Source organism: Daucus carota, chromosome 7 (genome assembly GCF_001625215.2).
Source record: "Daucus carota subsp. sativus chromosome 7, DH1 v3.0, whole genome shotgun sequence".
In the NCBI taxonomy this organism is placed as follows: Eukaryota; Viridiplantae; Streptophyta; class Magnoliopsida; order Apiales; family Apiaceae; genus Daucus; species Daucus carota.
Window position 1 is genome coordinate 10,080,040 of NC_030387.2, and position 13,003 is coordinate 10,093,042.

Sequence of the window (13,003 nt, forward strand, 5' to 3'; positions counted from 1 at the left end):
TTAGGTTTGGATTTGATTGCTAGCATTCTGATAATTTTTTGTAGCATCATTAATACATAGTGATGGTATGTAATATTTTGCCGATGTGACATATTTTTATATCTTTATATATAAAAATAATAACATAAAATGAGCTGAAAAAAAAATTAGAATGAGGAAAAATTATAATTAGAATTTTAGAAATTCATTAAATCATCGATATAGAATCAATAACTTCAAATAATTAATCATCTTTGATATGATAAAGTCTAATTGAGTAATAGTCTAATCGAGTGATACGATGCATCATCGTCTTTTAATATTAAAGTGTCAATCGACTAGTTCAGCATAAGATCGCTCTTAAATTTATCTTCATAAATTTTAATAACTTTATCTTATTACAATTTTCAAGATAAGCATAAATAAATAGAGATAAAAATGTATCGTTGATGATTGTCCTCTACAATGCATCATTTTATGTTATTATTACTCCCCATGTCTCTCTCATTTGTTTCCTACTACTTCGCACGTACTTGAACACTCTTATAAAACATAGTTTCATAGCTTAGTTTTTAGAATTTCTTTTGTGTATAAAAATTTAAAAGCTAATTTTTTATTCGAAAGAAAAAAAATAATTTATGAAACTAAATCTTTTAGAAGCCGTAAAATGCGTGTCAAACTCTTATCACGCAGGATAAACGACCTTTGGGAGATAAAAGGTACTATATAAGGATATAGACATATATCAAATTATCAAAATATTATAGAGTACCACTATGTTTTAATAATTCTACAAATAATTAATATAATTCTAATATTCAATTCCGAACCTAACTTTAATGACAAAAAAAATCTAAACCTGACATTAGTGGGTAAAATAAAAAAAATTCATAGTTCAATGGTAAGTTTATAAAGACACAATAAGTTGAGTGACAAAAAAATCTATTTTCCCCACATTGAATGTACATAAGTAAATTATTAAATTGAGAAACTCCTTTAACTTCCTGTATTTATTATATTTTATTTTGTCCAGGCTAAATGGGCTTATACCTGACTGGCTGCCAGGCTTTTGTTAGGGATATACTGAAATATTCGTTTGAAGTATATAACAATTATTTGAGAATCTTGAATGCATGTTTTCACATTGTCAGAATATTATATATTGTAGACAATCTAGTATCAAATGGGATAGCAGAAGATTAGATTGTCGAACTCCTTATATAATATAATAAAGGTTCACAGTCTAAATGGTGTTAGACAAACCATTGGAACGACTGAAGTATTATTTGGAAATAGTTTATCTTGACTATTGAATAATACTTATATACTTTGTGTATATTGAACGGGATCAAAATAGTAGAATAATTGTTTCTTTAATTCTGACAATAAAGAACTAAGATTCTATGATGTTATTAATGCTTAAGTTCTTAATCTGGATATAGTGATTGACACTTGTATTTAATGCACATGCCTTGACTCATAAGTTAAGTAATTTATTTTAAATTACGAATTTATGTATTGGGCAATGACATTATATACAGAGTGGGATATTAACTATAAAAGGAAACCGTGTCCGAAAAATATATTCGGGTGATGATGTCCTCTTGAAAGCTCATAAAGATAATTATGCTTTAGTCCTGCAGGCAGATTTGTTCTTGCATAATTATAAGGTTGAGTGGATGATCAAGGATAAAAGATATTGATTAAATTAATTGTCAGAAATTAATTTAATTAATGGACATACGATATCTTAAACATGGGGAATTTATAAGCAATTAATATGGGAACCAAATTAAATAATTAATTTACCGAATTAGGAAAGGTACTGCAAATATTAATTCTTTAGTGGATTGAATTAATATTTAATGACATTGGGCCTGGCCCGGAATGTCATTAGAAGGCCTGACCTAATGGTCCATGATCCCTACTGTAGCCTATATATATTCTCGTTCTCCTAAAGCTGAAAGACACACCAAAACGAATTCATCCTAGAGTCAGAGAGAGGCAGACGTTTTTCTCAAGGAGACAGCTAGGGTTTTGGGTTTTCGGAGCTTTAAGGAGAGGCACGCCTTGGGAGATCGAAGGCCACACTTCGTCCAAGGAGAATCAGGGAATACAGTAGAAGACGTGGATTTGAATCGCTTGTGCCGTAGCGATTAAGGTTAACATTCTGTTCAAACTTTTAATTAGTATCATAAAACGCAAGGCCAAGGTCCGATTGTTCCTACAGCTTTTATCTAGACTATAACTGGGCCACATTATTTTTCGGGTCGGGCCAAGTTTTTATTGCAAAATTAAGAACTTGTTAGGACTTACACGACACTTTTTAAAAAATATAATACATAAACACGACACTTTTTAGTTCTGCTAAGGTTCTTAGGCAAAGAGTTCTTAGAGGACATGACCGAACTTAATAATAGAGTAGTATATTTTAATCGTTTATATCTATATGTGTATATGTATATACAATTATTCTAATTTTATTATATGTGAAAAGTAAAATCACCATATTTCTCATTTTTCTCTACCGAAAATATTGTGTTGTCATGTTATCCTAAAAATATAACTGGCATTCTTCTTGGTGAAAACTGTAAGTCTCAATACTTATAATATTTATTTACAGGCTTAATGACCTTTTAACTCTCAAATTTTGGAGGGCTGTTCGGATGTGGCCTCGATGTTTCAACTCGTTCGCTTTAACCCTCCAACTTTCATGAATGTACCTTTTAACCCTTATACCGGTATCATTGAAAAAACGGTATAAATCAGAGGGTAAAGTTGACAAATCTTATTGTGATTAAAGTTTGAGTGTTCCTTTTTAACCCTTAAAGTATACACATGTGACATCACAGTGACCCACCAACATCAAGTACATCTCTTGTCTCAGCCTTGCACGCTGAGTTCGAAAGAACTCGTTTGCAGGTTAATAGGCTTATAAAGGAACAACTTTCAGACCTAGAGAGTGAGAAGAGAGCAAGAGAGGTACCAGAAGTGTGATGAATTAGCGTTTTCATATTGTTCACTGTGCAGGTGCTGGCTAACATGGAAAAACTATCTCGCCTCAATAATCTCAAGCAAAGACGTATGCACACTGGGGGCAATGGGGGTACTTGCCCCCAGTGAGCTGCATAGTATTTAGTAATATATAGTATACATATTTCATAAATCAAAGCTTTGCCCCCACGGTTCAAGCAGGGGATTTTCATAGAATCAACCAGAGTTCGACTCCTGGCTGCAGCACTTGACAAAACAGAGTAATTTGATCAGAAGCTAAAAAATAGAACAGAGCAAAGCTCCTGCCCTTCCCTGTTTTCCGGAACCAAAAAAATCAAAAGATTTGATATTCAGCCTCAAATCAAAAGAAATCAAAATCTCTCTCTTGTCTATATTAAGGTTAGTGATTCTAATTTAGTTTATCCTCATATCATTTTCATGATTGTTAATTTGTTAGTATATTTTCATTGAATTTGTATGTTTAATTTGTGGTGGATAATAGGTTTGTGATAATTAGTATACATTTGCCATTATTCTATAATTAATTGTGAAATGTTTGATAGTTGATTCTAATTAAAAGCTCATATATATGGATTTTAGGGTTTGAACATAATTAGCTATGGACAAGTTTCTTATTAGGAGAACACCATTTGTTGGAGAACAAACAATTAACAATGATGCTAATACAAGAGATGAGCCGCGTTCTTCAAAACAACCTCGTATAGAAATTGATTTAAATAATCTTTTATCAGATCCCGGGTTAAGAAAAAGCATTCTCGAATATCATCCAAATGATCGAGATAAGATACGGAGATTTTATCTTCAAAAAGGACCATGTCAACCAAAAGATCATGATTTTCCACAACGAAGAATTGGATTGATATTGAGACGATTTATTCCTTCTTGGTTTGATGATTATAGCACTTGGTTGGAATATAGTATTTCAAAAGATGCGGCATTTTGTCTATGTTGTTATCTATATAAGTCGAAGATTGAAAAAACCAAGTGGAGATAGTTTTACCATTGATGGATTTACAAATTGGAAAAAGAAAGAAAGATTTGATTCTCATGTTGGAAAGCATAATAGTGCTCATAATGTAGCTTGGAAGAAATGTCAAGACTTGATGAATCAAGAACAACACATTGAAGTAGCCTTTAAGACACATTCAACTCAAGCTCGAAAAGAATACCGAATGCGTCTTACATCAAGGACTTGTTTTTCGGGGAAATGATGAGTCCTCAGATTCGGTTAATCAAGGAAACTTTCTACAATTATTAAAGTTTCTTTCCGAGCATAATGAAACAATCAATAAAGTTGTTTTAGAAAATGCTCCGGGTAACTCCAAGCTTATTGCTCCTCAAATTCAACATGATATAGTACATGTTGCCTCCGGGGAAACTACTAAAGCTATTATTAATGATCTTAATGATGATTTTTTTTCAATCTTAATTGATAAATCTCGTAATATAGCCGTGAAGGAGCAAATGGCTATTGTATTACGTTATGTGAATTCAAAAGGATGTGTGATTGAGCGCTTTCTTGGTATTGTACATGTAAGTGATACAACTTCTTTATCACTTAAGTTGGCAATGGAAGGACTTTTTTCAAAGTATGGCTTAAGTATATCAAGTTTACGTGGGCAAGGCTATGACGGAGCAAGTAATATGCGAGGTGAGTTTAATGGATTAAAAGCATTAATCTTGAAAGAGAATCCTTCCGCATATTATGTCCATTGTTTTGCTCATCAATTACAATTGGCCTTAGTTGCCGTGGCAAAAAATCATTCTCGTGTTGCTTTGTTGTTTAATGTGGTTTTTATAACTTATCAAATATTGTGGGAGCTTCATGCAAGAAAAGAGATCTTCTTTGTGAGACACAATATAATAAAGTAATTGAAGCAATACAAAATGGGGACATTCAAAGTGGTACGGGTTTACATCAAGAAAGTTCTCTTCAATGACCCGGGGATACACGATGGAGTTCTCATTATGTTTCCTTAGTAAGTTTAATTACTATGTTTTCTTCCGTTATTGATGTGCTTGATGTGATTGTCGAAGATGGTGCGAATTCGGAACAAAAAGGCCAAGCTTGTGCCTTACTTGCTCTAATACAATCATTTGAGTTTGCCTTTGACTTACATTTGATGAAAAGGTTATTGGCACTAACAAATGATTTGTCACAAGCATTGCAAAGAAAAGATCAAGATATCATCAATGTAATAGGCTTGGTCAAGATTTCTAAGCAACGACTCCAAGAAATGAGAGATTCCGGGTGGGAATCTTTGCTTATTGAAGTGTCTTCTTTTTGTGAGAAAAATAATATCAATGTCCCAAAGATGGATGACAAGTTTGTGGATAAAGGAAGATCACGAAGGAATTCTCAAAATGTTACGAACTTGTATCATTATCAAGTGGAGTCTTTTTTTACTATTGTTGACATGCAACTTCAAGAACTAAACAACCGTTTCACGGAGACAAATTCAGAGTTACTTCTTTGCATTGCTTGCTTAAATCCTAAGGATTCTTTTGCGGCATTTGATAAACAAAAGTTGATTCGACTTGCTCAATTTTATCCTTATGAATTTTCAAGGGTTCAAATTGCTATACTTAAAAATCAATTGGAAACTTATATTTTTGATATGAGATCCGACAATCGATTCTCAAAAGTTCAAGGCATCGGTGATCTTTCCAAGACTTTAGTTGAAACAAGGAAGAATGTTTTGTATCCTCTAGTTTTTTTGTTAGTGAAATTAGCTCTAATTTTGCCGGTTGCAACGGCATCGGTAGAAAGAGTATTTTCGGCTATGAATTTGGTGAAGACTAGACTAAGTAATCGTTTAGGAGATACTTTCTTAAATGATGGTTTAGTTACGTATATTGAGAGGGAAATATTTGATAGCATTGATAATGTGAAAATCATTCAAGGCTATCAAAATATGAAGTCTCGTAGGGAACAACTATGAAATGTATTAAATATATTATTATAATATTTGGAAATTATATACTCTGCCCCCATGAGGTTGAAATCCTGGATACGTCCCTGATCTCAAGTGCAAGGTAAATATTTTTGTTTTCATAAGGGCACAGCCGGAACCGGGATCCCCTCTGTCCATATTGTTATCAAAATTTTACATTAAAATTTCTATTAGGATAGTTGGCATAACTAATCCCACTTATTTACATTATGCACACCTCTAGTCGTGACTAAGACCAACAAATTAAGTCAACTGGATATGTGGCTTCGAGAGTAATGCTATAGATGTCTGTCTCTAGAGGCTCTAGGCTTTCCGCTCCATATATGATTTTATAATAAGAACCAAAAAATCTTCTTAATTTGTGACTATGTTTGTCTCACCTGTCTTTCAAATGTTGTCCAGGGTTATACAACTAATAAAAGACTTAGAATGTCTACAATTGTATGAGATCCCTAAACCAACAAGATAAACGAACAAACATTTCTCTGGTTAAGTTGGTCCATATAGTTTTTAGCATCTTTTGTCATCTAATTTCACATGGGGCCTTTGGGATCTGCCTCTCTTCAACTTACATCCAAATATAGTTCTCGGGGCTGATGTATTGTATGACACATGCAGTAGGATGATATGTTTGGCTGCTTGTTTATTCTGTATAACAAATTGTGATTTGAGAGCTTATTTTACATGTGTTGTACAACGTTTGATGATCTTTTTTCCACTGTGACTTTTCTCCTTCAAAACTCTCTTGGATCAGTTTTTATAACATCCTATCACAATAGAAGGTAATTCATAATTTGCATCCTTTAGAATCTACACTGTCATTACTATATAATCTTCTATTTTTTTAAATCTTTATTGAGAAGTCTAAGATCAGACCACCATTATCTGAATCTAAAAGCATGACTGCTTTGTCCTCCTCCATAACTGTGCAACCGTTTAGTCCAAAACTATACGAAATTTCATGCCACTCCACATAGTTTTTTACTTTGCCCGGAACATGTCTTATGCATAATATGTAGCAGATATTAGTATATGTGCTTTGACATAATGTGTACTGGTTATTTTGACGATGTGTACAAGTTTGAATGAGTTTATATTGTTATAGTTACAGAAGCTAAATGTGATGCTTAAAGAAACTCATTCTACGTGTTAGAAACACGTGGCATATGTAAAACATCGAGGGTAAAAAGGTATGCAAAACATCAAGGGTAAAAAGGTATGGCGGGAGTTCTCGAGAATTTTGGAGGGAAACAGAGGGTAAAATGTCAAACTTTTGTCCACCTCGTTATATATCGGTGTATACTATAAGGACTAAAAGGTACATTCGGAAAACTTAGAGGGTTGAATCGACCGAGTTGAAACATCGAGGCCGTATCAGAACAACCCTCCAAACTTTGAGGGCTAAAAGGTCATTAAGCCTTATTTACAAGAAATAACATGATAAATAATGATATTTTTTATTTTCATCTTCTATATTTTAATTTGTATTTTTTAATTTATTTTAGTTCAATATCAAATATATTTATTTTGAATAATGACATAATAAATAATAATACATATTATTACATAATCTGGTCATAAATATATGTGAGCCTTTTTATACTTTTTATGTACATGAAAATATATTCATCAACCTGAAAATATTTTTTATCATATTATCTTAAAATATAATTTATAATTATTTTTTCTACTAAACTTTGTTATTTTAATACTAAAATTATTTATATCTAGAAATAATATGATATATAATACTCTCCGTCTCACTTCTTTTATCCTGTTTGACTTTTTTTAAGTCAAATTGACCAAACATTAACTATTGAGTAATTATTCTTACACGATTTCTAAAAATTGAAAATATATAGTAAATTAAAATAATCATAGATTCTAGTAATATATTTTTTTATAGGGTTATTTATGTAATTGGGCACTCACTTCATACCAATATATCATCCGGGATACTTTAAAATTTTCGGTCTTATTTGAAACACCATTTTCAAAAATTGTATCAGATTATCGGTCTTAAAAATAAATGGTTAAATTCGAAAACAAATCGACAGTTTGAGAAGTGTTCCTCGTTGGGATCTAACACAGCAGGCTATAGAGATTATGTTGGTACGATTAATTGAATTTTCGCGTCTAAAAAATGAGTGAAATTGATGGTGGAAGAAAGAAGTTATGAATAACCCTAATAATCCATATGTAGCCATTTTTTGGACGCAAAAATTCAATTAATCGTACCTACATAATCTCTATAGCCTACCGTGTTAGATCCACATGAGTGACACTTCTCAAACTGTCAATTTGTTTTCGAATTTAACCTTTTATTTTTAAGATTGATACAATTTCTGAAAACGGTGTTTAAAATGAGACCGAAAATTCGAGAATGACCTGGATGATATATTGGTGTGAAGTGAGTGCCCAATTAGATAAGTAACCCATTTTTTATAACTTTTTTCAATTATTTAATATATGTAAATTTCAGTCAAAGTTGACTCAATTTGACCACAAAAGGTCAAACATGACAAAAGAATTGGGATGGACGGTGTAACATTTTTTTTATTTTTATAAATTTGAAATTTTGTTTATAATTTCTTTTAGTTTAATAACAAAAAAATAAAAATAAATAATACATATATAATTTTAATATTTAAAAATAATAATCAATTTTATAAATAATATAAGTTTTATTTTTCAGAAGTTCCGATAATATATTTATGGGTTAATTATCTAACTGGGCACTCACTTCATACCAATATATCATCCGGGGCACTTTCGAATTTTCGGTCTCATTTGAAACACCATTTTCAGAAATTGTATCAGTCTAAAAAGTAAAACGTTAAATTCGAAGACAAATCGACAGTTTAAGAAGTGTTACTCATAGGATTTTAGGACAGTAGGCTATAGAGACTATGTAGGTACAATTAATTGAATTTCTGCGTCTAGAAAATGAGTAAAATTGATGATGGAAGAGATGGGTTATGAAGAACCCTAATAATCCATATATAGCCATTTTATAGACTCAGAAATTCAATAGCCATTTTTCCAGCAATTGATCAATTTAAGTCGATGACAAATCTCAAAATAGCAGCAGCTCTGGACGCTGACGCAAATGCGACAGCTCGGGCTGTGCCAAGCAACGAATTGGCCACTTGGGCGTGAAACTCTAGTGGGTCATTGGAAAGTGAATGGACTGCTGCTTCAAAATCCAGTCCACCAAAATGGAAACCAATCACCAATTCAGCTAAAAGTCTAAAACTGAACATAATCAACAGCTAGACAAGAAGCTCATGTGTTGTAATTCATTTCTGAGGTACCTGCAAAAGTGACTCCAAACGTGATTCTCAACTGTGCACAAACGTAATTCTCACGACAGAAACCACCGAACAAAACGAAAATTGCCAACATAAATACACAATTAAGGGGAAGCGTATAGGAAATTGCCGGAAAGATGGTCTAATTAAAAAACCATAATCTAGCCCGCTTGGAGTAAAACTTAAAGGACGCTAAATCTAAATATTTAGCATATATTCCCCTCCCAACTCTTGGCTCTTACAGATGATATGTTAAACAAAGGATCTTTTGTGTTCAACTCACGCACCTTTGTAACAAAACGAAACATTAGTCTACAGTATACACTGTTACTGATAACCTATATTCTCTACGGGTATATTAAGGGTACTGGAGAATGAATATACGAGCAACGCGGCCAATCTACATCTTCAACTGCCCCCGGTTTTAGATCATACAAAACTGGAACACGTTGAGTCCTGACGAACTGGTAACAGGTTCTATGGGTCCACTTTCACCCATTCATAACGTCCGGGAAGGGGCTTCTCTTCGAGTGGATCAAAGTTGTACCTTAAATAACAAAATAAATGTTTTTAGCATAAGTCATTATAAAATAAAAAAAATACTTTGCAAAGTATTTATGTGCTGTCAGTACTTTTTGATAAACTGTTGTCGTTGCGACTCCTCTGCTTCAGAAAAGAACGCTTCAAATTCATGTGGCGTTGGTACTAGCACTGGGTTAAGAACTATCCCATTGTCCTCGGTTGAGTTGACAGCTCTAGTAACGGAACCAGAAGTTCTAACAACATTTTGGTTCCGTGGCGAACTGCAAAAACTGGCCTCCCGTTCCTCCCTACACAGAACATGTTGAATGATGAAGGTCTACCTTATAAATAATACGACAATATTTACCCTGCATATCTAAGGTGCAACACCACAAAATTACACAATTGAGATGTGACACTTCTACACGGACGACAATCGATCAACAGTATAACAAGCAACATACAGGAACAGCCAAAACATGAAGATTGGCAAGGAGCAGAGCTTTACAGTCAGACAGAAAAATAACTGGTGGAAGAAGTTGAGTGCTTGTGTGTGCACATAACCGATTTTCCCCAAAATATTATCGAATAGAATAGCCAACTCATCGAGTGCACAAACGTTAATATGCAAAGCTGCACTGACTCATAAGCAATCAAGTGAAAACCATTTAAGAAAACAGAAAAGCAACAAACAATAAGCGGACAAAATAAGAATAGCACAAAACATAGTTCAACCCAGCACTCGCACAGAAACAAGTAATGACAAATAATCTGACATGGCCCCTTTTTAGATTAGTAAGCTTCAGAAAAATAAGTGCTTCTTTCTCCAAAAAACACCTATCAGCTAATTTTTTAAAATACAAGTACTCATACGGCAAACAAATCACCTCTATAGGAACATCTTTAGAGGAATAAGCTTACTTTCTAAAGACTAGCTAAACCAAACCGGGGGCGTATAAATAACCTTAACAAATACATATTCCCGAAACAGAGTAATCATTACATATATTAGTATATTACTCATGCCCAAGGAAGACAGATGTCAAAGAACTGTAATAAAACTTGAGATGATAAATATCAAGTAAATGTACAAATATAACAGTTATGACTAATAATAGGTAACACATAAAATCTAAGTTGTAGAATACTTATAAGTTTCACAGCCCCAGAAACAATTCCAAAAGTAGAAGAATATCTATAAACAGATAATGAATTTAGGGGAAAAAGCACAGCTGGCAGGAAAGTGATACCAGCATAAAGCTGCAACCTTTACTTCAACTATCCTCTCAAATATCTCATTAAATAAAGCAGATTTCCAATTAATCAAACAGAGCACAAAAAAGGAAAATAATAATGACAGAAAAACCAATATCCAACCAATACACACAAACAAATACAAGTTTTTAAGGAGGACTAAAAATAAAAATGAAAATGACCCCCTTTCTTTTTCTTCAAACTCCACAATGACAAAAGCAGAAGGAATGGCTAAACATAATTTGAAAGAAAAAAACGGAAAAGAAACGCCATCAAAAGTGCCACGGTCATAAAGCTGCAACTTTTACGTCAAACAAAATCCGAAACATCAGACCGAAACAAGCAGATTTTCAATTACCAAGTAAATCATAAGAGAGGGAACAATACTGACAACAAATTCACACAAACACCCCCCACCCACCCAAATTACACCAAATTCACGCACACACAATAACCCGGTATAATTTACATTAAATCAAGCAAAAATTCAGGTTACCACTCTGATGAAAAATAGCAATAACAAAACATTTACACACACACAAAATTCACATTAAATAAAGCAAAATAATATTACAACAATTCATAATAACACATACACAAAATTACACACACATATTCAAGAGGTGATAAATTAAAAAAAAAAAATAAAAAAAACATCACACACCTTCCGTTTGCTTCAAAAGGCAAAGCATTCCCTCCACCAGAGCCTCGAGATCCCAAATCCCCACCCAATTGACCCGACCCGACTTCCCCACCCGACCCATCCCCCAGCTTCTCCTCAGCCCTAGCCCTAGCTTCACTAGGCCCCCTCCTCTTCTTCTGCTCCACACCCAACACGGGTCTCTCCAGCCTCCTGCTCCTCAGCTGGATGTAGGCCCCACCGTCCCCCACCGGCGCCGGAACCACCCCGGCTTTCTTGAGCGCCAGGGTTTTGGCCCTAGTCAAAACCCCACCAAAAAAACGAGGTGGGCCCCCCACCCCCGACACATCCGACCCTTTGTTGGATTTTCTCATGTACTTCCCCATACCAGAATCTCACATGCATCGGTTTCAGAGAAACAGAAAAATGGAAAGAATATATATAGGGCAAGACAGCCTATATATATATTTATGGTAAGAACGAGGTGAATTGAAAGTGAGGGCTTGAGAGCTCTACTTAGTTTTTTGCCCTTTTGGAACTGTGGGTGTTCAGGGATTGTGTACTTTTTGATTTATAATATGCGCTCGTGTGGTTGTGTTGGGAGTATTATATTGCTTGTATAGGCGGCGGGACTTCCGTTGTGGCCCGCTGGGAATAAAATTTATTTAGGACTGTGAAGTTTGCTTTTCTGGATGTGTAATTTGAATTCTTCTCGCAGAAAAGGTGCGGATGGTGGTCTCAAAATTCTCGCATCTCCGGTTTTGGTCCATTTTTAGATTTTTTTTTTTGAAGATATTGATTTAATTTGGATCGAATTGAATCGGATATTAAAATATTATTAAGATTTAAACAAGAATTGGAATTTTTGTCAGGGAAGCAAATATATCTATATTTATTGTGAAAGTAAGAGCATCTCCAACGGTATTGGCTAAATGAGACCTGTAATATATTATTTAAAATTTGCTTAACCTATAAGATATTTTGCTTCAATGGTATTGGGTATATTGGTTGGTTATAATTAAAAAATAGTATATTATTAATATGTTAGATTGTTAAAATAGAATATATCAGTTCAATATGGTTATAAATGATATGTAATCTTCCAACAAATTTCAGGTTCGTCAAATTTAGCCATCCACAGGAGGTTGGCTAAAATTATAGACAACAGGTGACTATGGTTGGAGTTAAGTTTTTCGAGTTGTAGGCTAAATTTTTTTATTTTTAGTATGCCAACTCATTTTAGCTTAGGATTTTTAATGGTTGGAGATCTCTAATGGCGATAATAAAGCACATGTAATAATAAAAAAGTAATTGTGATTTGGGAAGAA

General features: G+C 33.5%; 2 protein-coding genes and 1 pseudogene across 2 annotated transcripts; 2 read left to right on the forward strand and 1 right to left on the reverse strand.

Annotated features, from left to right (window-relative positions):
• Positions 1-3,590: 3,590 nt before the first annotated feature.
• LOC135147883 (uncharacterized) lies at positions 3,591-4,866 on the forward strand (annotated as a pseudogene).
• A 122-nt stretch (positions 4,867-4,988) lies between these two features.
• On the forward strand, positions 4,989-5,936 carry LOC108194688 (uncharacterized). Its single transcript, XM_017361640.1, has one exon. The coding sequence runs from the start codon at positions 4,989-4,991 to the stop codon at positions 5,934-5,936; it is 948 nt and encodes a 315-aa protein (XP_017217129.1).
• A 3,516-nt stretch (positions 5,937-9,452) lies between these two features.
• LOC108195259 (cyclin-dependent kinase inhibitor 4) lies at positions 9,453-12,386 on the reverse strand. The gene is made up of 3 exons (XM_017362213.2): positions 11,700-12,386; positions 9,892-10,089; positions 9,453-9,806 (listed from the first exon to the last, which is right to left on the reverse strand). Exons 1-3 carry the CDS (start codon positions 12,059-12,061, stop codon positions 9,737-9,739), a joined length of 630 nt encoding a protein of 209 aa, XP_017217702.1. The 5' UTR covers positions 12,062-12,386; the 3' UTR covers positions 9,453-9,736.
• Positions 12,387-13,003: the final 617 nt, after the last annotated feature.